The sequence below is a fragment of the Hemiscyllium ocellatum genome, chromosome 7, assembly GCF_020745735.1.
Source record: "Hemiscyllium ocellatum isolate sHemOce1 chromosome 7, sHemOce1.pat.X.cur, whole genome shotgun sequence".
Lineage (NCBI taxonomy): Eukaryota > Metazoa > Chordata > Chondrichthyes > Orectolobiformes > Hemiscylliidae > Hemiscyllium > Hemiscyllium ocellatum.
Window position 1 is genome coordinate 60,140,197 of NC_083407.1, and position 26,584 is coordinate 60,166,780.

At 40.2% G+C, this 26,584-nt stretch overlaps 1 protein-coding gene across 3 annotated transcripts in view; it reads right to left on the bottom strand.

The window, feature by feature from the left end:
• The window catches only part of LOC132817098 (myosin light chain kinase, smooth muscle-like), a 429,362-nt gene that overhangs the window by 152,382 nt on the left and 250,396 nt on the right, over positions 1-26,584 (bottom strand). For all 3 annotated transcript variants that reach the window (XM_060827247.1, XM_060827248.1, XM_060827250.1), the window contains one exon: positions 10,635-10,787. In XM_060827247.1, coding sequence (XP_060683230.1) covers positions 10,635-10,787 — 153 coding nt within the window. The remainder of the gene's footprint in view (positions 1-10,634; positions 10,788-26,584) is intronic.

Genomic DNA, 26,584 nt, shown 5'->3' on the forward strand with positions numbered 1-26,584 from the left:
CTCCACCCAACCCAATCTGCAAACTCCCTTTCCTCTCCAAAGCCTTGAATATTACCTTCCTTCCTAAACTGTAGTTCATCTTTCTTGGAAGTCCATTTTGTCTCCTTTCAATTAGGTTTCTGTCTGGCTACAGTTCCAAAACACCTCTTATAAAGTCACAAATGACATCTCATAATGAAACAGTAAAAAGGATAAACTTTTCCTCCTCATCCTTGCCTGCAGCCTTTCACTCAGCTAAACAATCATTCCCCTATGCTTCTCTACTGTCATTTACGTGAATGGAACTACACTCACGTGCTCCATATTTATCTATCACATTACATCTTGAGATTTTTATTTATTCATTTTGAGGGATGTAGACATCGTTAGCTGGACTGTATTTATTGTCCATTCTGAGCTGCCCTTGAGAAGGTGGTGGTGAGCTGCCTCCATGAATCTCTGCAGTCTACCTGCTGTGGGTTGACCCACAATGCCATTAGGGGTGGGATTCCAGGATTTTGATCCAGCGACAATGAAGGAACACCAAGTCAGGATGGTGAGTGACTTGGAGGGGAACTTAAAGGTGATGGTGTTCCCATATATCTGCTATCCTTGTGGGACTCGCAACAGATTATTTCTCTTTCCCTGTACCATTACCTCTTGTGTTTCCCAAGGATTTATTTCTTATTTCCCAGCTACATGCTTGACCCTCATCAACATAATGCAAAAATTGAAGCTTAGTCTTACATGTGTGCTGGCAAAACCCAGCTCAACAACTCATCAGTGCCTCATTTGATTCCTTCACTGATGCTAAATGATCATGCAGTTTATTTGATTGTCATTACTGGATTAGCAGAAATTTCCTTCACATGAATACTGGGAATACTAATGCCAACAGTTTGAATTCCTGTTCCAAACTCCATTCCTTAGTTACTGGCTCCATGCTTCTTCCTGGCAATAGTGTGGGGTCAAACCAGCTTCTTCACAATTCTGATGTCATTTTTGACCCTGTGCTAAACTTCTGACCAGATATCACACCAATACTAGAAATTTTGCCTTTTGCTACACCTGGAATATCATCTAAACTTATTCTGTCTCAGCTCATCTATTGTCACACCCAATGCATCTGTGATCATTTAACTCTGCGTTCTTAAGCTAACCTGATTTTTGCTCCACCATTAGACGCTGTAATGTTTAGTTGTCTGGGCTCCAAGCTCTGGAGTTCCTTTTGCACAATGCTCAACCTCACTTTATTCCTATAAGACACCTGTTGTGATTGGAATGAGGTTGGCCACGTGAATTTCATTGAGTGTGTTTCCCCGATTGAGGATATTAACCTGGGCAAATCAGGGAGCCCTGGCTGACAGATATAACCAAGAGTCTCGGAGATTCTCCTCATTTAAGGGACTGACTCTGAGCTAGCTGATCAGAGCCCACACCATCTGCATATGTAGATAAAGGGCGACGTGGTGACAGGATGTTAGCTTCCATGGGGTTATTTCAACACCGTTTGACTTAAGCTTTTGGCCATTTGCCTCTAATATCTGGTGTGACTTGGTGTCTTAATTTATTTCATAACGTTACTGTGAAAGACCTTGGGAGGCTTCATTATGTCAACAGTGCTATATGAATATAAGTTGTTGTAAAATAAAAATCAGTCCCTCTGGATGGCAGGCTATTGGTCATTTAGTGGCTTGGAGGGAAGCAGACTTGATTTTGTGGGTCCCTGGTGAGGACAGGAAATATTAATATGTGTAATAAATTACAATCATAAAAATGAGTGTTTTCATAATCTTGGCACAGATATTTGCAAAGTACCATGATCAATAAGCTGCTATCTGTAGACTTTTCCCTGTAGTTAAACAGTAGAACCAAGGCATGATCAAAAATCAATGTAAAGCCATACCTTCCACTAAATACTTTCACTAAAATATTCAATAAGAAAAAAAAATTCTTAATACTTGAAACCTAACCTGAAACACTACAACTCTTCTTTCTTGCAGTTTACTAAACTAAATCTTCAGTGATGACATTAAAATAAACATATTGAAAGTCTCCAATACTTCTGTTATTCTTAAGCTCAACTATTAACACTATCCCGGTAATAACAAGTGTGGGTGGCTGAACTAAATCTTCATAATGTGTTTCTGGGTTAAATTTATATCCTCATTTCTTAGTGCAACTGATGATATTTAATATTATGCACAAAATGTAATGCATTTCTTGATGAAAATAATTCAGCTCATTTCAAAACCAATGTAACTGAAGCCTTTTTATCTGTTAAATTCAAGCAATAACTTGTAACAAGCAATAGCAGAGAACTGCAAAATATCAGCTCCAATCATTGATTTTAACACTCCTTATGATAAATTAGTACCAATCTCCTACATCAGCGTTCTCTCGATTTTAGATATTTCATGATAGATTCATGTTTTTCCCTCTTGCAATATATGTCTATACCTCCTTACCATAAGTGCAGAGTGACAAGAGAAAGACAGCTAAAAAATACACTAAAGTCACAATAACTATGCTGTTCAGGAGAAAACTGTAGCTTGTTGATATGTAGGAATTAATAGGGGTTATTGCCATCTACAGGCCAGAAGAAGGAATAGCCAGTTAGATAGTCGGGGAAGAGGTACTGGTTTCTTCTGGTAGGGTCTGAGACAATGTTCCTCCTCAGCAGTGTGACAACCAAGACGTCTCCACACGGGATACTCACAAGTTGGATGCTCCAAGATATCACACACATGAGGCTGTGCAACAGAAATGGGACAGAGGCTCATAACCAAATCAACTGACATGTCTAAAAATAATCAGACAATAGGTTGATCTGAGGCTAAGTTTCTATGAGTTTGAGCCTTATTTTTGTGTTCTGATTTATCAGGACAATATTGAACAGGAACTGCACCTGAACTGAAGTGGCCTATTCAATTTTCATTGGCTATCACTTGGGAATGAGGATTAAGGGTGAAAGTGTGGTAGACAAGTTGGTTTCAAATGACCATTGCACAGGTAACATTTTGGAAAGCGTGAGGAGTACTGGATGCTTCGGTCAAGGCTTTCTTAATATTTTTTAGTCCCAAGTTTTAAAAACAATTTAGGGAACGAAAGAAAAAAAATGTAAAACATTTTGTACATAAATTTTTGGTTGTGACTTATAAAAATCTGGAATGCCCTATAATTGCTGAGTGGTTCTAATTTCACAGACAGGCTGAAAACAAAATTAAATTAGGTACACAGTGTTCCCACATACATTGTCTTGGACTTTGCAATAATAAAGACAGTGAAAATGTGAGCATTTACATCACTGTTCCTTCGAAATTTAATGCAACTTCTGGGGCAAGACTTTTGTCTCTATGAGGAGATGGAAACAAGTTTCCAAATACAGGAGAGAGGCTCAGATTGTTATTCTGGGTCCGGGTTTTGGAGATGGAAGAAATCTCAGATCCGCAAACTCGATCTTTCAAAATAGCTGCCTGCGCTTCCCACTTTTGGATTGGGTTGTGGGTTGGGAGTGGCTGCATTGGACAGACTGCGCAAGGCTGCCAGTTCCCAAGTTGGATTGAATGGACAGCCTGCCTGGGAACTCTAATGTTGTCGCTGAAGTTTCAAAAGAAAGACTACGATCACATGAATTGTAGCAGATGTGAGCCATTTAGCTCCTTGAGCCTGTCCTACCATTCAATAAAATCATGGTTGACTCACATTTCCATCTACCATGCTAATTTTGATTCTTTTGTCTGACAAGAATCTCTTCATTTTAAAAAATATTCAATTTCCTCACCTTCTGAGAGAGAGTTTCAAATTTACACAACTCTCTGAGAGAAAATAAAACTTATTGAGTGACGTCCATTTCTTAAACAGTGAAGCATAACGCTTTTAATCTTGAAATAAAAGACAGCAGTCAATTTGCTTTCTTAATTATTTGCTCAGCCTGTGTACTAACATTTTATTACTCATGCATTAGAACACCTTGATCCCTCCACACCTCAGGGTTCTGCAGTCACTTAAATCATGTGCATTTTCTTGTTAAAACTTCACATTTATCACCTTATACTCCATCAGCCAGATTCACTCACTAAACCTATTGATATCATGTACAACCTCTTTTGTCTTCTTCACAAAATACTTTCCTACCCCTCTTGGTGTCATCTGCAAATTTAGCTACCATGACTTTGCTCCCTTCATTGAAGCCATTGATACAAATTGAAAAGATTTTAGACCCCAGTACAGACCCTTCATTATTAAAACATTAACATATACCTCCTGATCTCACCCCATCACTCTTTGTGCCCCATCAATGTCAACCAATGCCATCTATCTGTATACATCTTAAATTCGCTGTGCCCAACTACTCATTCCCCATCGCCATATCACCTATGCCAGTCTAGACCCATTTACCCATCTCCCATGGCTACTGATACACCCTTTGCCAACTGAGTGTCAACTTGTACCCCTCCACCCCAACACTTTTTTTCCTTCCCTCTCTATGCCAACTCACCTGGTATCTAACATGGGTATACCTCAGGAGTCCTTCTGGCATATTGATGATTTCATTATTGGGAGAAAACCACTCAGTGACAGAAAATAAACAGTTGATACATTAAAATTGTTCCCACTAGTCTCGAAATGTAAACAAACATTTCAGTTCCATGTTGAATAACGTCTATGCTTCACCCTTTACATAAATGAACATTTCCATCCCATAAGTAGTTGTCCATCAAAATGTTTACTTAATAGACACCACTTTGTGAAAAAACATGCATCAGGAAATCAGTCATGGAGATTGTATTCCATCATAGATTTTTGTCAATAGGAGCAATGAAAGAATGAGTACTATTTTTTGAAAAAAAATAGACATTTTTTCGGCAATTCCTGAACAGCTGTTTGGCAATTATACAATCATCATCCCAGTCAGCAAAGCAATGGAAGGAGTCACCAACAGTGCAATCAAGCAATATCCACTCAGCAATAACATACTCACTGACGCTCAGTTTGACATCCACCAGGACCACTCAGTTCTTGATCTCAATACAACTTTGACCCAAACGTGGACAAAAGAGCTGAACTCTAGTGATGAGTTAAGGGTGACCACCCTTGACATCAGGCTGCATCTGATTAATTAATGACATCATGAAGCCTAGCAAACTGGAGTCAATGAGAATCAGGATGAAACATTCTGATGGTTGGAATCAGACCCGATCACAGAAGAAAATAGTTATGGTGGTTGGTCATCAGTCATGTCAGCCACAGAATACCTCATCCACCACCATCAGCATTCATACACTTCACCACTGATACACAGTGGCAGCAGGACTAGATGCAAAGAAGGATCCAATGGGAACGCTGGCTATCCAAAAAAAGTGTATTGAGAACACAGCTGCTCAAACCTGGTCAAATGTCCAGACTCCAGATTCCATACTCTCGGATTTCAGAGTTCAATTTGACAAGATGTAGCTGATTACTTAAGTAGTCAGCTGCCTCTGTGAATCACGTATACATGAACTATGGATTATCACCAAACCTGTTCCCTGCGAAAATGAGAGATGCTGGGTTTGGGAGTGGGACTTGAAATTTCCAATATCTTCCAGCATTTTCATATGGAAGGAAACCCTCTCTGTAATGGTGAAAATCTGAACAATAGCTTTTGTTAAGAGAAAGCTATTTTCCTGTGCCTTTTTTGACTCCAAGATATTTTTGAGAGCCCTTTTGCAGCCAAGTAGATCTTATGTGCAAAATGTACTTGCTGCCCCATCATATGAGGGCCACCATCAAAAACAATAAAGGGAAATTGCTTGTCCTAATGCTCACCACTTTCCTTTCCTGTGACATTTCTTACAAACATGGCTCCTCACTCAAGACAAATGCCTCTCTGCCAAGTTGGGAAGAGGACAGAATTGGAGGGTAGCAACTTTTCTCAAGGGGTTTTCTCATTTTTGCAATTGCAAAACTGAGGCATTCCCTGCCAGGGAAGGGGATGTACAAGGAGGAGTTTCAACACGTAACAGCCAGCACAGCTACATATCTGCCATCAATAGATCTCTACTTCAGCCTCCAAGGCTTCAGCAATTAAGTAGCCCCCTTACAAATCTCCCTCCTGTCATGGGTGTCCATTGCCTTCAGTACACAGAGGCACAGGTGCAGCAATAGCGGCAGCAGCCTGAAATCCCTCAATCTCCATATGCACAGGTCCAAGTACAGGAGGAACCATGACACCAAGTATCTGGAAGGCAGAGGTATTGAAGAATAAGGCAAACCCCACCCAAAGGTGGTATTGTGGGTGGCATGATGGCTCAGGGATTCGGGTTCAATTCCAACCTCGGGTGACTGTCTGTGCGGAGTTTGCACATACTCCCCGTGTCTGTGTGGGTTTCTTCCGGGTGCTCCGGTTTCCTCCCACAGTCCAAAGATGCGCAGGTCAGGTGAATTGGCTATGCCAAATTGCCCACAGTGTTAGGTGCATTAGTCGGGGTAAATATAAGGTGAAGGAATAGGTCTGGGTGGGTTGCTTTTCAGACGGTCAGTGCAGGCTTGTTGGGCTGAAGGACCTGTTTCCATACTATAGGGTATCTAATCTATCTAATATAATCTAAGGTGAACAGGATAAATGCCTGAATATGATTGACAGGTAACATCAGAGTGTCTTACCTGAGAGATGGTTGCTGAATTTTACATTCTTCTGCAACTATGGGCAAGAGACACTATACTCCCTCAATGGCTTCAAAGGTGAAAGTGCTCTTTGCCGGTGAGTCACTTCAAGGTTTCAGATTGGTTTCACAGGTTGGCATAACATCGAAGGCCAAAGGGCCTGTACTGCGCTGTAATGTTCTATGTTTTGCAGCTGACAGAATCTACAGTCACCATTGTCATCGATATTCTTTTGCCACGGTGGCACAGTTTAAGTTGTTCAAGACATGCAATGCACCACAGTCACAGTAACAGGTTACAGCTCTCCTCCATATTTAGGTGCAGTTGAGGCGGATGCACTGGCAATATGGGTACACATGCAGAATTCAGAGAGGGACATTCATTGTAAGGGGTACCACTCTTTAAATGTCAATCTACTACAACTTTACAATATAGACATGCCATTATTTTCTCAACAATAACTAATTACAATTGTGAATTTAGCAACCCATGCTGTCATGTTCAGTATTAAGGACACGATGTATGCCTAAATAGATGACGTAGGCAGGAGATCCCCTCTTGTTTCAGTGCTTGCTAACATTTTCTACAATTTCCACGTTCAATATATTTTTGTTAGAATGGGCTCCACCCTTGAACCTTCTGCATATTTCTAGGGCATAGATGATACATTCATGATCATCGAATCTGAAACAAAAATATATTCCTTCCCTTGCTCGAAGTCACTTTTAAATAAAGCAAACTAATGAGCTCCCTTTCTTCGATGAGCTCATGGAGAAATCCAGTAATGGGTCTGCTATAGCTGACCTTCACCTGAAAATATGCCATTTGGGATTTGTGCTGATTGGCATGTAAACTGAGCCCTAACCCCTTGTTCACTGTGCAAGTCTCATATACAAAAAAAAATTGTGAGTATTAACACTATCGCGCAGGACAATGTCATGCAAACTTGCAAATAGGCCAAAGTCCTGAAAAGTACCTGGTCAACTTCAGATTACTCCAGAAAGGCAAAGCACCTCAAAACAGCTTGAACAACAGATTGAGGAAACTATTTAATATTGCTACTCGTGTGGTTCTTTCCACTAACAGAATGTTGCCATCAGTCCATAAGGGCCTGCATATCACACAATCAAGCAATGGCATATATGAATTCCAGTGCTTATACAATGACAGGTACGTAAGCCATATGTCCCAACTGATGCAATCAAATAGCATATTGGTTCAGTTGCTTGTAATAGGCTGTGTCCAGAACGTGCACAGCCAACCAGCACTTGCAAAACTGCATTCCGCAACTTCTACTGTTGGATGTGAATTTGTGATTGGGCAGCACATACTAAACAGAGTCAAAAAGTGTGGCGCTGGAAAAGCACAGCTGGTCAAACAGCATCCGAGGAGCAGGAGAGTTGACGTTTCTAGTATAACTTTTTCATCAGGAATGTGGGGGGCTTGGGGACTGACAGATATTTGGGAGGGGTTGGGCTGGATGGAGGGCAAGGGGCCTGACAAATAATTGGGAGGGGGTAGGGCTGGGGGTTAGGCAGCTGGGAATGCGATAGTTTGATGAAGGTAGGGGTAATGGTGATAGGTCAGAGTTGAAGGTGGAGCTGGTGGGAAGGAAGATGGACAGGTAGGACAGTTCAAGATCTGGGATAAGGTGGGGGAAGGGAAGGTCAGGAAACTGGTGAAATTGACATTGATCCCGTATGGTTGGAGGGTCCCAAGGCAAAAGATGAGGTGTTCTTCACCCAGGTGTCGGGTGGCTACAATTTGTTCCAACGGTCCAACTCGGCACAGCCATCTTGAACTGTCCTATCTGTCCATCGTTTTTTACCACCTATCCACTCCTCCCTCCACTCCAATCTATCAACATCACCCCCACCTTCATCTACCTATTGCATTCCCAGCTATCCCCCTCCCAGCCCTCTCCCCTTCCATTTATCTCTCAGCCCACTTGGGACCACCGAAGATCCTGATGAAGACCTTATGCTTGAAACATAGACTCTCCTGCTCCTCAGATGCTGCCTGACTGGCTGTGCTTTTTTCCTGCACTGCACCACACTTTTTAACTCTGATCTCTAGCATACTGAACAATCTTGAGCTCACTTAAAGGTACGTTAAGAACCAATAAGCAGTCAAGCTTGTAACATTAATCATTTATACTTGTTAGAAATGACATACAATCAAATGCGGTAAAACTTTTCTGTAAACAAAACAATATGTTTAGCCTTGTGCATATTTGAATTATCCAGGAACTTCAGCAGCCTTTTCTTTATGGCAATATCTCATCCAATCAACATTTTTTACTTGAGTATAAATTGTTGTGATTGTTTGGTATTCTTGCATTTATCCTGATGAATGCAGAACAAAATGATTTGGCAGCATGTCTCTACCTGCAGAAAAATCTACTAATATGCAGAACTTTAATATGTGATATTATTTTGATTTCAAAAGTTTGTAGTGAACTTAAATTTCAATATTGAAGTTATCTCCTCTGGTCATAAAAATAAAGAAGTGTGGAATAGTTTTCCAAAGGGTGCAGAGGCGGAACATTCTCTCATTCCAGGATTAGGAGTGAAGGCCATGGCACTAAAACATGCCAGTCTAGTCTGAAGATGCCAGCCTGTTCCAAGGTTGCCAGCCTGGTCTGAGATTTTTGGCACAGTGCAATCTCAGTTGTCTGAAGGAAAAGGAAGACTGGGTTGGGATAGGTAGTAAATGCGACAAGTTTGGAAAGGTATGGCAAGTAAACTCACGAGACCTTGCAGTGAAAACTTCTCCAAAAAACTCAATCCAACTGGCACTTGGTTAGAAAACAAGTAACATTCAGCCTATTGTGTGGGAAAGTGCTGGAATTCTGAGAATCTTCGGTAGACATTTGAAGCAGAAGCAGGCTGCCAGAAAACTGTAACTATAAATAAGTATAAAAAAGAATTTCAAATGATAAACAAGGTGACTTTTTTTTATCTACACTCAAAAGGTTTGCTGCTTTGACCTCAGTCTGTGGGATGCATTTTTGAAAGTTTATATAAAGGTACATGTTAAGTTACTGAGCCATCCAACCAAGATAAAACATATAAAACCTCTAAATATGGTCTTTGGTAATTTTGGGAGTAAGCTTAGTGCTTAGGTTCTATAAGCTGCTGCTACAATGCAAAAACTTAAAAATGTTTACATGTTTAAATTGATGCATAAATGAGGAAGACCAAGAGGAAGGGTGTAGCCAGTGTAAAAGGAAGGGTCAGTCAATGGTGTCTGTCAGTTGGCTGCATTACATTGTATCTTGCAAGAGCAGAATTCTTTTTTTCCCCTTGTGATTTCTTTTTAATGAAGTTTCTGATCTTTCCTCTTTACAACTTGCAGGAATATTAACTAAAATTAGACATTTCCCCAAATGGAAAATCAAATCAATTATATACTAACATGCCGATGCAATACACACAATGAATGGTGACTAATGTAGAACTTGGCAATGAGTTACCTATCTCCACTCTCAATGCAAGCAACTGAGGAATCCAAGACTATGAGTGACGTAGTTTTTTTGAAAATTTGATGGCAATTGCAAAACCAAACTATACAAAATACTCAATGCCTAACTTCATTGACAATTTAAGCAGCTTAAATGCACATAACATTTTTAATGCAAAATTGGTTCAGCACATTGCATTGAGACAATGCTCACAATGATTTGTGATTTGACCAAATTTGCTGCTTCCATTGTTTCCTGAGGTTGGTTTTGCCACTCTGGTCATGTTAATACCTAGCACTTCTAGAACTTTACAAGCCAGATGCTTTTCGAGCTGAAGGATTAAGAATAAAATCGAACCTATGGACCGAGTTGTCACACTTTAGGAAATTCTAGACCAATGCTTGCGCAGAATTGAACCATTAAAAGAAATTGAATAACAGGGTGATGGTACAACTACTATTACATGGAAAGCTCAAGTGAAATAGTTCATGAGTTTACCATATTAATTACATATTTTAGTTTAGATTTTTAATGGTTGTCTTACCTTTAACTGTCACTTTAGCACAGCAAGATGTCCTTCCAAATTTGTTTTCTGCTACACAGGTATAAATAGCATCATCTTCTGGCAAAGCATCTTGTATATAGAGTTTTGCAATATCATTTTCAAATGAGCTGTGAGCATACTGAATGGGTGTATCTGTAGATTAAACAGAGAAATAGAAACCGTAAAACACCATCCTTGAACAATATCATGTAGCCATTTCGTTAAATTACCATCACACCCCACTGGGATGTCTTCACAAAGCTCATTCTCCTCCATGAACAATTAAGCACATTATCTACTTCCCAAACATCCATGATCTGAGTGTCTGAACACACTGCTTCAAAGTATGAATCTATAAAATTGTTGACAAGGTTAGACGGTAAGCTTCTTCCTACCTCTCTCTGTAGCCTGCAGCTTTGTTCTGGAAGATGATCAGCCCGCAAACCCGTCAAAATCTATTACTTGAAGCTGTCTGCAGTAGACCCAAGAGGAAAGTCTGTACTGAACTGCTTTGACCTCCTCTTTCTTGAGCAAACTATCTGTAATCCCCTCTGTTTCTAAGAAATTCCTATTAAAATACTGAAGAACTCAGGAGAATGAAGTTCCTCATCGCTGAACCCCGCAAATTTAAAATAGTCCAAACTGTAGTCACAGATAGCAGAACAGGAACAAGAATTGCCATTCAATCCCTCAAACCTGTTTGATTATTCCAACTGATGTGCACATTAATTCCACATTCACACCGTAGTTCTATAAATCTTAATATCTTTGCTGAATAAAAACAAAATGTTAACATTCAGTTTTAAATTCACAATTTACTCAACTTCAGCAGGAGAGAGTTGCAGATTTCCAAGACACTTAATCACTTCCTGACATCACTTCTGAACATTCATAATAATGTGATGTGTCTTTGTTCTGGATTCCCCCAACAGAGGAATCATTATCTTGCGATCTCCACATTATTGTACCTGCCTATCCCATCAAATCCTTTCATCGTTTTAAACATCTTGATTAGATCGCTCTTTAATCTTCTATACTCTACGGAATATAAGCCTAGTCTGCGCGTCCTGTTTTTGTAACATATCACATCTATTGTGTTGCCTAACTTATTACTGGCAGTAAATTTGATTGCATGGCTTTCTATTCCTTCATCCAAATTGTTTAAAAATCTAATGAAAAACTGAAGGCTAAGGACAGGTACTTGGGTTCCTGTCAACTGGAGTACATACTTAGTATCCATACTCTACTAAACATATATCCTAACCAATAGCCAATTCATGCTAATATATTGTTTCCAATTTTATGGGTTCCCTTTGTACAAGCCCTTTATGTGCAATACTATGAAATGTTTTTGGAAATATACATTAGCACCATCCATCAGCACTCCCATTTTTATCATATTAGTTAGTTCTTTTGTGTCCCAGTCCTCTTGAGATAAAGCCCCATGTTCCACTAGCCTTTTGCATTATTTTTATATTTTTCTTGTATATGGATCTCTGCATACGAACATTTACATACTTCTGTGTGATTAGCTGTGTAACCACAGAATGTGGACAACTTTGTTCTTCACAGGATCCTCACCAGTTGCCATTATTACCTGTGACTTGGAAGCCAGTTTGTTGTGTGTGCATGTGTTTGGTAGCTCCTGGGAATGAAGATGACCTTTGCTCATGGTGAGAACCTGTACATCGAGTCTGTTGATCTGGAGCTACCGCATGGTTGTGGCTGATGAGAAAACTCACCCACTCATACTGTCTGCCATTGGTGTAGCTGAATTTACAGGTTTATAATCAACTAGCTTGGCCATGGTATGAAGTAGGATTTGAACTGGCAGTTGTCGAACCAAAGGTAGTGATAGTGCCACTGAGTCACAAGATGTCCTGTACCCATGTGTCCATGCTGCTTGAGTGATCGGAAGGAGTCAATTTGCCTACATGAGCTGTCATAACATAGCTGAACATCTCATACCTAAATGAGCTTGTGTGGTCGTTTAATTTGTATCTTGGATCCCAATAAGATGATTATGGTTCATCTCATGTTGTCACGCATCACATTTAAAGCCAAACCATGGTGCTTTTCCCTCTACAGATGCTGCCACATCTGCTGAGTTTCTCCAACATGTTCTGGTTTTTGTTTCATATTTAAAACTCTTGGCTCCACCGTCATTAAATCTCTGATTTCTATTTTGCTGCTGTTCTCCAGCCTCACCCTGTCCGTGTTAAGAATGTGATTCATTAAAGGGTTTATATGTGAGCACAGAATGAGGTTTTGTTATTGTGATCCTCAGCTTACAACCTTGGAAAACAATCAGAGTTTATGCAGCTGCTCAATATTTAAACTAGTCATGTAATTTTCTTAAATCATTTGGAATACCTCCAGAAATCTGCGCCTTAACATTAAATAGCAAAGTCTTTCATTTCTGTTATGTCCTGATTTTTAAAAATGAATGTCTATCATATGTCTTTGAATTGGGAAACCATTTTTCTGAGAGTACTGTCTTGATTTCATCTTTCTTTTTCCATTTTGCTATTGGTTGGCCTCTGCTACCGTCCATTTTGCATCTTTGCTACAATTCAGGTTTAACCCTTCTATCTTTAAAATGATCGTTCATAGTCCAGGCTCACAACACTTGCTTTGCATGATTGTAATTTGTTTTATATTCTTGTTTGCATCTAAAAACACAGCCATCTGCTATTTGTAATGTCCCTGTGATACTGCATGTGTTCAACTAAACCATTTAAGTGAACTGCTGTAAACTACTAAAATATTCTTGCACTGAATAGCGGAACTATCCAATTTACTTCTGGCAAGCACTATTGTTCTGAATAAACTGTTTCAGTGACCAGAACATTGAGAAAAAGTTTCCTATTGGTGCCTAAAGCAAAGGAATTTAGGGGGGGAATCAAAGTCAAACAAATTTAAAACTATTTTCGAAAAACAAAATGCCAGTTCAGAACTTTGAGAGAGGGAAACTTGAATTTGTGGAGGAGGATCAGTCTGTAAGTTATGTAAACTGCTGAATTTGTTTTATGCGTGGCTTGCACATTGTTACGAAAATTAAGAAAAATAAGACTGCTCCATAACATATACAGATATTAGATTAACTTCAGGCTTCTTAGAGTTAAGAGTGAATTTAAAAACTACAGAAGGCGTGTTGCACTAAAAGTACAACCAAACCATAAGAAGGAAGTTTTATAAAAATAGAATAAATGTATTTATAAAACTTAATGCCCAGATTTTGCTGTACACAAGAAAGATCAAGGTGATTAGCTGTTATATTTATATCCAATAAAACTGACAGCAAACTTTGCCACTCCACATATGTACAGTCAAATGTGAATGCTGGAACAGGAATAAGCAACTAATTGGTCTTTTCCTGCTGCTATGTGCTTACATAATAAGCTTCCAACCACAAATCCATTTCATCACCAAGCCCACTTACCTTTACTTCCATGACATTGTCCAACTCTCAGTTTATGTACTGCAAAAACCCACATGTATGCCTTTGTTACCTTTAGCTTTGACAAATCTAATGTTCATCTGGCTGGTTTACCCATGTTTCGCAATTCATACACTAGAACTCATTCTAAACTCTGTTGGCCATGTCCCAATTTGTAAAGTCTCAATGATACATTACCCTTGTGCTTGCTGACCTTCGGTGACTCTGTGTTCAGCAATGCTTCAACTTTAGAATTCACATTCTCATTTTCAAATGCCTCCATCACCTTATCCCTCTCTATCTCCTCCAGCCCTCCAAATCTCTCAGGTACATACAGATGTCTCCAATTCTGACATGTTGAGCAACCCCAGGTTTAATTATTCTGATCACTGGTGGTGCATGCCTTCAGCTGCCTTGATTCCCTATCTCTGCCTTCCTACTTATTTCTTATCCTTTAGAGCTGCCTGGAGAAAGTGAGGTCTGCAGATGCTGGAGATCAGAGCTGAAAATGTGTTGCTGGAAAAAGCACAGCAGGTCAGGCAGCATCCAAGGAACAGGAAATTTGATGTTTCGGGCATAAGCCCTTCATCAGGAAGCTGCCTGACCTGCTGCGCTTTTCCAGCAACACATTTTCAGCTTTAAAGCTGTCTATCAACATGTACCTTCATTAGTCCAAGGTTTTGTCATCTGAACTAATACTTTATTACATGTCAAATTTTTGCCTATAAAGCTCCTGCAAATATACTTGAAATGATTTATTACATTAAAGGTGTTCAATGAATGCAGGTTAGTATTTGTTTATCCTATGTTTTTATGTGAAAATGTAGTCAGGTCAAGAGATTGGGGTGGGTGGCTAGGGGAGCTGGGGTCAGGAGGAAGGAAGATCATGAATCATTAAGCTTGGGTACAGGAGGTTAGGGACCAAGGCTCTGAGAGGCTGATTGTCTGAGATCTCAGAATTGAGGAGTAAGGTGAAGCCATTCTTTAAGTCAATTTACTTCTGGCAAGCACTATTGTTTTGAATAAACTGCTTCATGTGACCAGAACATTGAGAAAAAGCTTCCTATTGGTGCCTAAAGCAAAGGAATTGGGAGGGGGGGGGGGGGGAAATCAAAGTCAAACAAATTTAAAACTATTTTTGAAAAAAAAATGCCGGTTCAGAACTTATATAGAGGAAAACTTGAATTTGTGGAGGAGGATCAGTCTGTAAGTTATGTAAACTGCTGAATTTGTTTTATGTGTGGCTTGCACATTGTTACGAAAATTAAGAGTGTGTGGTAACTTGTGGGAGAGATGGTCAAAAGTTTAGCATTCTCTATATGTAAGATCAGGTTGGAGTGCCAATGTAAGACTGGGGAAGTTACAGTGGGATGATTGACAGAGTGTCAGTTCTAGGAATTCAGTTTGTTCTTGGGAATGATTTGGCAGGATCCAAGGTGGGAGTGACACCCATTGTTGTGGAGAAACCCAAGGAAGACCAAGAAACTGAGGAGTTAAAACCAAAATATCCTGGCATTTTCCTAGTCTGTGTGGTAACCTGATCCCACTATCATAAGTCACAACATGAAGTGAAAAGTAAAGAGAAAGATGAAGGTGTTGAGTTCAGTTAGCGGACACCCTGTTTGATGTAATGGTGCAGGAAAAACCTAAACAAGCAGAGGGTCGGACAGAAGTGTTTACTCCTGAAAGACTAAGAGACTTGCAACAGCAAGACAAGACGATAAAAGATATATATTTGGATGCATACTCTGAAAAGGAGGCAGACAATATTCCGGAGGGTCATTATCTAAAAGATAGTATCCTTAGGCGGAAATGGAGACCACAGCAGGTTAGTGCAGAGAAGAAATGGGCCGAAGTGCTTCAGATTGTGTTGCCGGTAGCATACAGACAGGAAGTGTTATGGGTAGCACTTGAACTAACTGTAGGAGGACACCTATAGCTACAAAAGACTCAGGCTAAGGTACAAAATAATTTTTATTGGCCTGGAATGCACAAGATTGTGGTGAACATTTGCCATACGTGTCATACATGCCAAGCGGTAGGTAAGTCACAGGCAGTAATAAAACCAGCCCCTTTGTTGCCAATTCCCACATTTGAAGAACCTTTCGTGCAGGTTATAATTGATTGTATAGGTCCCTCCCAAGAACTAAAAGTGGGAACCAGTATTTGTTAACCATAATGGATGTGCCTACCAGATTCCCAGAGATAATTCCATTGCGGAGTATCAAAGCAAAAGGGGTAATAGAGGAGTTAATAGTTTTCTTCTTATGGTATGGGCTATCTAGAAAGATTCAGTCAGACCAAGAGTCAAATTTTACTGCTAAGCTGTTTAAGACAATTATGGATAGCTTAACTACACAGCACTTTAAATCCAGTGTGTATTATCTTGTATCCCAGGGAACTTTAGAAAGGTGGCATCAGACCTTGAAGACCATGTTGACAGCAAACTGTCAGGATTACCTGCATGATTGGGATAAAGGCATCCCATTCATATTGTTTTCCATTAGCGATGGCCCAAACAAATCTATTCAGTTTACTCCCTTTAAGTTAATATTCGGACATGAAGTGAGAGGCCCTTTGAAATTAACTAAAGGGATATTGACAGGACCAAAGTCAGAGGTTTTACACTTAGATTGTGAATTGGAAGTGAGGGAGAGACTAAATTGAGTAGGTGAGTTAGCTAAACAGCACCTGAAGAGGGCACAGTATAGAATGAAACAGATGGCAGATAAAAGCTCTGGTACGTGGATGTTTACCTGAGGGGATAATGTGTTTGTACTGTTACAGTGACAGGAGATCCCTTCAAAGCCAGGTTTAGTGGTCTCTATCAAAAAAAAGTTGAGTCAGTTGAACTATCCAATAAAGATGCCAGATAGAAAACAAAGGTATCAGGCATGTCATGTGAACGTGTTGAAACCATATTATACTGGAGAGAATGAACTGGAGAAACAGGTATTACTGCCCCGCAAAGTGAGGAATCAAATCCAGATGATTTGGATTTTGATGTGCCTCAAAGTAGATTAAGAAATGAAGAAGTCCTTGAGGAGTGGGATAGGTTAGTAAGCTCTCTGTCTCAGGTGCAATTGAAAGATTTGTTATTGCAGTACAAGGCTATATGTAAGAATCAGATGGGGAGGACTAATGCTATTGTACATAAAGTAGAGGTAGGGAATACTACTCCAATAAAACAACACCCCTATTGGCTTAATCCTTTCAAAGCCAGTCAGGTCCAGAAGGAGGTGGAGGCCATGCTCAACGAGGGCACCATCAAACCAAGCCAGAGCGAGTGGAGTTTGCCGATCGTCTTAGTTCCCAAACCGGAAGGGACTCAATGATTTTGCGTGGATTATCAGGAGGTCAACGCCGTCACAAATTCGGGCTGATATCCAATTCCTAGCTTAGAGAACTGTATTGAAAAAGTTGGACAAGCCAGTTACATCATCAAGTTGGACTTCATGTGTGATTACTGGCAGGTATCTTTGTCAGAGTCGGTGAAAAGAATTTCCAGGTTTGTAACCCCAAATGGCCAAATCAGTTTAAAGTGATGCCCTTTGGAATGAAGACTGCACCGGCCACATTCCAAAGACTCATCTACAGAACTGTGACTGGGTTAACAAACTGTGCAGTTTATCGATAATGTAGTGATCTTTAAGAAGTCCTGGAAAGATCACATGGTACAGTTGGCAGATCTCTTTGAATGACTATGAGAAGCAAATCTAGTGATAAACTTAAATAAAACAGAATTTGCGAAAGCAGAGGTGACATTCTTGGGACAGACCATCGGTCTTGGAAGGTTAATCCCACTGAACGAAAAGATGAAGACCAATAAGGAATTTCCATGACCAACATCAAAGAAAGAGGTACTTCAATTCTTAGGACTCAGCAGATTCAATTGGAAGTTTGTTCCAAACTTCAGCAGTGTGGTGGCACTGTTCATCGATTTGCTGAAGAAGTACACAAAGTTTCGGTCAACAGAACAATGCCAGGAGGTATTCAACCATTTGAAATCAATACTAACCACCAAACCAGTTTTAGCTACACCAAACTTTTCAAAACCCTTTAAAGTCGCCTTCGAGCTAGTGACATTGGGGTTGGAGCTGTACTCTTACTGGAAGATGAGGATGGGATTGAACTGCCAGTTGGTTACTTTTCGAAGGTCGACATCCACGAAAGGCGATACTCCATGATCGAAAAAGAACTATTGAGTTTGGAACTGACCTTACAACATTTTAATGTGTATGTCACGAACAATATGTCAGAGATGGTTGTGTACAAGGATCACAATCCATCTATATTCTTAGAACACTTTAAACACAAGAATATGAGACTATTTCATTGGAGTCTTATGTTACAGACTTTTAAGTTAAAATGATACATGTTGCGTGTTGAAAGAATGTAATCACAGCTGCATTTTCGCAGATTTAAATGATAGAGGTTAAATAAGAATTGTCTTTGTTTAATGTTTTATATATATATGGTACATGGTATATAGAGGTATATGGTATATACAGGTACATGATGTCCCAACTCCTATACTCAAAGGTAAGAGCAATGAAGGCAAACGTGCTAAACGTTTTCCTAACAAGTCAAAAGTGAGGCAGCCTCCAAGGAGCAGGAAAATTGATGTTTCGGGCAAAAGCCCTTCATCAAGAAAGAGGCTGTGAGCCGAGGGGGTGGTGAGATAAATAGGAGGCGGGGCTAGGGGGAACGGACCAGCCCCACCCCTCTCCCATTTATCTCACCACCCCCTTGGCTCGCAGCCTCTGATGGTCTGTCACAGTCTCCAGGTTAAAAATCAGTTGGAATCTGACAGAATTTCTTGATGAGGTCTTCTTTACCTCTTGTTAGTAATTGCTAAAACGCCTGAGATTTAATACAACCTACATAAATATTTTAAACAACTCGTTCAGAGATATTATGACACATCTCTAGAGCAGCTGAGACTTGAAGTAAGGTATACCTGGCTCAGAGTAAAAAATGAGGTCTGCAGATGCTGGAGATCACAGTTGAAAATGTGTTGCTGGTCAAAGCACAGCAGGCCAGGCAGCATCTCAGGAATAGAGAATTCGACGTTTCGAGCATCTCGAAACGTCGAATTCTCTATTCCTGAGATGCTGCCTGGCCTGCTGTGCTTTGACCAGCAACACATTTATACCTGGCTCAGAGTTAGGGTCAAAACCACTGTGCCACAAGAGCTGACATGGAAACCATTGTGCAGACTGAACCCATGATATTAGTTTTATTGGCATCACATTCTAACTATTTGAGTTAAGTGACCACAATGTAACCTGTATATAGTTACTGAGATGTGGTAAACGACATCTTATCATGAGAGAAAGAAGCTAATTCTGCTGAGACCTTTTTGGGGTTGAATCTTTCCCACTGATTACTCAACAGCCCCAGGGACCAACATATGGAGGAGGACGGGTGGCAACTTTCTAGTCCAAAGACAAGTCACCGGCAGTTGGCCCTCAGACATCATCGCAAAGTACCACATACAGTGCAACTTTGAAGATGCTACTACTAAGGTATGAGGGAAATCACACACTAAATTCCTCGATTGTTGCCAGATTTGAAATGACCACAGATGCAGGAAAAATCAATAGTTTTATCATGTTTCTTCGAGACTGAGGAAAATTTTAGCTAATCTGGAAAACCAGATTAAAAAACATTCTATAACAACATCAGAGCAAAGTATACATTGTTAATGAGGGTAACTAACATAAATGTTGGGTGAGAACAGCCCTAAGCTGGCCAAATCCTCATGGAAATGGATGGAGCTTAGGGAGCCTCCCCAATTTCAGTTCATCTCGCTGGGACCAAATCACAGTTTGGACCACATGAGATGTGCAGATCACTGACAAAAGTTAGCCAAAGTGAAAGACCTGCACCAGAAACAGAATAAGCCCCTAATGGCACCATTGACCAGAGAGGAGCGGATAAGACTTAATTTTATTTTGAATCTTGTGATGGACAGAAGCTGGAAGATTGCTTAGTTCAGCACTTCATACACTCAGCTCAGCTCACGACCCAACTTGGAGTCCTGCTCCACACGTTTGAGAAGGCCTGAACTAGTTTAAAGCCAGTGGGACAATCTCCACAGGGCCTCACAGTGTCTGACTGCAAAAAGTTACCCAGAAAATATTGGGAAGGTAAGCAGAACAATAAATCCATGAAGATGGTAGCCATGATGTGGAGGTGCCGGTGTTGGACTGGGGTGGACAAAGTCAAAAGTCACATAGCACCAGGTTATAGTCCAACAGGTTTATTTGAAATCACAAGCTTTCATCGTACTGCCCACTTCACCTGACAAAGGAGCAGTGCTCTGAAAGCTTGTGATTTCAAACAAACCTGTTGGACTACAGCCTGGTTTCATGTGACTTCTGACCTTGTCCATAAAGATGAGCTGCAGTTCAGGAAATTGAATATGAAGAACAATAAAGAATGGGATAAAAGATTAATTTTAAGGGAAACAGCAGAGTGAGGGAAAGCTAGCTCAAACACAAAAATAGATAGTAAGAATTTTTATAGGTTTATAAATATAACAAAAAATAAAGACAGTCAGTGTTGGTTCTCTCTCTCGAGACAGAGAGTCTGGGAATTAATAATAGAAAATAAGGGAATGACAAGTGAATAGAACAGATGTTTTTTGCACCATATAGGATATAAATAAAATCCCCCGAAAATGTGAGAGCGACGAGCTTAAAACAATTACAATAACAGAGAAAGCGCACTGGCAATACTATTAGGACTAAAATCTGACAAGTCCCTGATTCTCAGGTGTGCTGATATAGTAGATGCATTACTTTTAAGAATCATAGAATCCCCACAGAGTGGAAGCAGGCCATTTAGCCCATACCAACCCTCCAACAGCATTCCACCCAGACCCACCCCTCTGCTCTTTTACTATACCCCTGCATTTCCCATGACAAACCCACTGAGCCTGTACATCTTTGTACTGGGGGAAGAAACTGGAGCACCTGGAGGAAACCCACGCAGACATGGGGAAAACGTGCAAACTCCACATAGACTGTTGCCTGAGGGTGGAATGGAATCTGGGTGTGTGGCACTGTGAGGCAGCAGTGCTAAACATTGAACCACTGTGCTGCCCCAAACTCTAGAGAATTTTGGAAAATGTCCCATCAGATTGGAAAATAATGAATGTGATTCCTGTACTTGAGAAAGGAGGGAGACATAAAGAAACCTAAATGTCATTAACATCTGTCAGAGGCAAAATGTTAGAACATGTTGTTGAAGAGCTTAAAATAGGGCACTTAGAAAATATTAATGCGATCAGACAGACCTCCTGTGGTTTTGTGAAAGGGAAATTATTTAGACTGATTAGTTAGAATTCTTTGAGGAAATAATAAGCCATATAGATAACCAGTGGCAGAGCTGTACTTCAATTTTCAGAATGTATTTGACAAAGTGCCACATCAAAACTTAAGATACAACAGAAGAGCTCATCATATGGGAATAGCATTTTAGCCTGGACAGAGGACTTATTGGCAATTAGGAAGCAGAAGGTGGAGATAAATGGATCATTTTCAGGTTGGCAAAGGTGTGGTGGTGGTATGCATAGTGATCAGTGTTGGGGCCTCAATTATTTATGATGTTTAGGAATGACTTTGATGAAAGGGCTGAATATACGCCCGACAAATTTGCTGATGATACAAAGTTAGGTAGGAAAGTAGGCTGGAAGTAAGAATCTACAAAGGGATACATAGGTTATGTCAGTGGGCAAAAATGGTATATAGAATTTATGTGGTATAATGTGGGAGAATGAGAATTTATCCACTTTGTCAGGGTGAATGGAAAAACAACATATCATTTAAATGGAGAGAGATCGCAGAAATCCGAGGTACAGAAGGATCTGATTGTACATGAATCACAAACATTTAGTATGCAAGGAACAAGCAATGATTAGAAAGAAAAATGGAATGTTGTCATTTATTGCAAGGGGAATGGAAAATAAAAAGAGATGTGTTTTGCTACAGTATTTAGAGCATTGGCAAGTCCACATCTGATGTACTGTGTACAGTTTTAGTCTCATTTACAAAAGTATGTAAATATGTTGGAAGTAGTTCAGAGGCTGTTTCTCGGCTGACACTCAGGTGGAAGAGTTGTGTTACGAGGAGAGATTGGACAGGCTGGTCTAATAACCACTAGAGTTCAGAATAATGAGAGGTGACCTCATTAAAATTGATATGATTCTGACAGTGCTTGACAGGTCATGTGCAAGGATATTTGACCTTGTGGATGAGACCAGAGATGACACAGTTTAAATATAAGGGACAACAACAGAAATTGCTGGAGAAACTTAGCAGGTCTGGTCACGCTTATAGAGAGAAAACAGAGTTAATGGGTCGGGTCTGACGACCCTATTTCAGACCTTTTATCCATTCTGACATGATCTCACTGGAGATTAACTCTCTTTACAGATGCTGCCAGACCTGCTGAAATTCTCCAGCAATTTCTGTTTTTGTTTCAGATTTCTAGCATCTGCAGTTCTTTGTTTTATTAAAAATGAGAGGTTTCCCAATAAAGATTGGGATGGGGATTTTGTTTGCTCTCCCGTTATGTGTCTTTCAACTTTTCCCAAGAAAGTGGGTAACTGAATCCTTTGAGGATAACTGAATCTTTTTGAGACAGAAGTAGATAGATTCTTGATTAACACCACAGGTAAAGGTTAATTGTGGCAGTCAGGAATGTGGCGTTGAGGTCACAACCAGGTCAGCTATGAGTTGATTGATTGGTGGAATGGACTGGAAAGGCCAAATGGCCGACTGCTGCTTTTACTTTGGATGCTCGTATAACCAATGATTTTCTTTTGACTATCAAAAATTCTTACTAACTCAGCCATGAATAAATTCAATGACCCAACCTCCATTGCTTTCTAGAGAACAGAATTCCACAGAATAACAACCCCCAGATAAAAAGAAAAAGTTTCATCATTGCCTTAAAAGTGAGGCATTTTTTTGTTTAAAAAAGTCCCCCATAGTTTGAGACCCATATGGAAACATCCATCTGTTATTCACCCTATTAAGTGCCACTAGGGTCATATATGTTTCAATAAGATCATCTCTCATTCTCTTAAGGTTGGTACTTTATTGGGTAATGATTTTAACCCTTTAAGATTGATTCCTAACATCTTCTGCCCAAAGAATTTTCCAATTATTAATGCATGGTTGAGTGTAGAATTATTTTTACCAATACCCCATACTCCCCACAGCATCCCCGACTCCCTGTCACCCCAACCCACCCACTACCTACCCAGTCCTGGCTGTAAAATATAGGACATCTAGGAGAATCTACTATTCTCTTGGAAGATGTTCCCTCCAGACCTGAAAAATTGGTACTTTAAAGGGACGGCGAAGAGAAGGTCATTGATTTTAATCCTTTCTCTTGATAGTCTGAGGTCCGTACACCTCTTTCATTATCAAAGCCCTCATTGGGTTCATCTCAATCAATAATTGATAGACAATTAACATACAATTAAGTAAAGTTCTTGCAGTCCCTTAGATTGACTTCTTTGTTAGTACGAACAATACACAATCCCCAGCCTGCAACTATTCGGATGAGTGTACTTTTTCAGTTCAGATCCCTGATCAGTGCCTAAGACCAGAAGAAATAGGAACAGGAATAGGCCATTTGGCCCCTTGAGCCTGTTTTGCCATTCAGTGGGATCATGGCTGATCTGACATTCCACATATCCATTTTCCTGCCCATTCCCTTTAACGACTAATTTTCACAATGATCAAGAACCTATCCACCTCAACATTCCCTGGAGTGTCGAAGGCTGAGGAGTGACCCTATAGAAATGTATAAAATCATGAAGGGCATGGAAAGGGTGAACAGCCAAGGCTTTTTTTTCCCCCCAGGATAACTGAGTCCAGAATTAGAGGGCATAGGTTTAAGATGAGAGGGAAAAGATTTAAAAGGTTCCTAAGGAGTCAACTTTTTCCACACAGAGGGTGGTACATGTATGGACTGAGCTGCTAGAGGAAGTGTTGGAGGCTGGTACAATTACAGCATTTAAAAGGCATCTGGATGGGTATATTAATAGGAAAGGTTTAGAGGAATATGGGCCAAATGCTGGCAAATGGAATTAGATTAATTTAGGATATCTAGTCAGCATGGACAAATTGGACCAAAGGGTCAGATTCCAAACTGTACAGCTCTGTGACTCTATTAAATATACGCAAAGCCTCTGCCTCACAGCTCTCTCTGGTAAGGAGTTCCAAAGACTCACAACCCTAAGAGAATAAATTCCTCCTCGTCTCAGTCCTAAACTGATGCCCTTTTATTCTGAGACAGCACCCTCTGATGCTAGATTATCCCATGAGTCGAAACATCCTCTCAGTATTAACTCTGTCAAGCCCTTTAAGAATCCTTGTGGTTTTACTGAGATCACCTTTCATTTGTCTAAATTTCAGTGGGTTGAGTGCCAACTTGTTTAGCTTTTTCTCATAAAATAATCCATCTATACTGGGGATTATCCTAATGAATCTTCTCTGAACTGCCTCCAATGAAATGATATCTTCCCGTAAATAAGAGTAACAAAACTGCAGCACAGTACTCCAGATGTGGTCTCACCAGCATCTTGTACAGTTCAAGTCCCTACTCTATACTCCTATCGGTTCTATCCTAATTGTGACAACCATCGTGCAAGGTAGAAACAACTATGAGTCGAAAAATGAGGCGCTGTAAAAGCACAGCAGGTCAGGCAGCATCCAAGGAGCAGGAGAGTCGATGTTTCAGGCATAAGTCCTTCATCAGGAATGTGATCGAAATGTTGAATCTCCTGCTCCTTGATGCTGCCTGACCTGCTGTACTTTTTCAGCACCACACTTTTCAACTCTGATCTCCAGCATCTGCTCCTCACTTTCTCCCAAGTATGTATGTCCTATTGTGTACAATAACACTGATCCTTATTAGATGTCCAGATGGTCTTGTAAATGTAAATATGAAAGCAACTTCCTTAGTAGAATGAGGAGATAATTGTCAGTTTCCTGCCCAACACCAACCTGATGATGCCAAATCACAATGGAATGGTTTAGATCCATTATTTAGCAGCACCCCCAGACAGAAATAAATATTCTTCAAGAGTGAATTCACTGTCCAGATGCTATGCTCAGCTTTCCCATTCACTTGTGGGCACATTCAAATCTAGAACTAGTGGCTCATTGCCTGAAGTAAATACATCATAGTTACTATGCTCTTACTCAGGTAGGTCTTAGACAACCACTTCTGTATTCATGGTGTGCCATTCTTAACTTCCAACCATTGGGAGAAATAATCAATGACAATGAGACCAATAATATTAATAGATCTGTGGACACACGTTCCAATGGTCTGGTGAGGAATGTGCTGGGTATCAACAGCTCTCAATGTTCTGTGCATGGCGCGGGCCTTGCAATTGGTGAAGAGATTCTCAACACCCTCAGGGACCACTACACTAACTGAGCTCTAGCTCCGCACTTTGGTGATTTCTGGTGCAGCTTCCCTGGGGCATCATTCCAAAGTGGAGATAAAGTGACCAGGCATTCGTCATATGTTAGAGTAAAAAATGAGGTCTGCAGATGCTAGAGATCACAGCTGCAAATGTGTTGCTGGTCAAAGCACAGCAGGTTAGGCAGCATCTCAGGAATAGAGAATTCGACGTTTCGAGCATAAGCCCTTCATCAGCCCTTCATTCGTCATATGTTAGCATGACATACACATTTGTAAAGTGCTGTTGGTTTAATGATGTGTTTTCCTGGCCAACCAGCTAGTCTTTTGGTCTGGGCAATATTCAACATAAGACCAAGAGATGTGGAGAAATGTCTGGTCCCTCAACTGCTCCTATTGGATCTGGCTAAGTCAATTGCAGCTTGCTGGTCCCCAGTGGCACTTTGTGCTTAATGTATGAGTCAGTTTTGTGAATAAAATTCAATCTCATGCTTGTTGACCATTGCTAATTTGCTGTCATGTATTCTGATCAACACATTGTGTTATCTAAAGAAAGATTTATGAATTCTATTCAAATAAGGTGCTTGATCTGAAATAGCCTCAGCAGATGATAGAAAGCTACTGTTCCTGAACTGGTGGGAGAAAGGATAGTGAATCTATTGATATATTTAATGATTGTCCTCCTTTAGGGTATTTCTGCAACAGCCTCTTTTTGCTGACAAGGTCCCAAAAGAAAAAAAAGCCAAGAGTGAGAACAGCAGATAGAAGCTGGTCAAATACAGATGATAGTTTTGATAATCCAGATTGAAAATGTCAAGCTTGCCTGAAATTTGCTGAGGTGAGTTATGGATCGCAAGTAATATATTGATACCTGGTTCTGGTATTCTTTCATTTGTACTTTCCAGTCTTCATATTTCTGAATGGTCACTAGTTTGCAGAGCTTCTTGCTTTACATGGGTGAGAGTAGTAATGATGTTAGTAATTCCTTCCTGCAATCGTGGTCATTTTCCTTGTGTTTTGTGTTGTTTCCCCCAGGAAGAGAGGGCAAGAGTTAATGAAT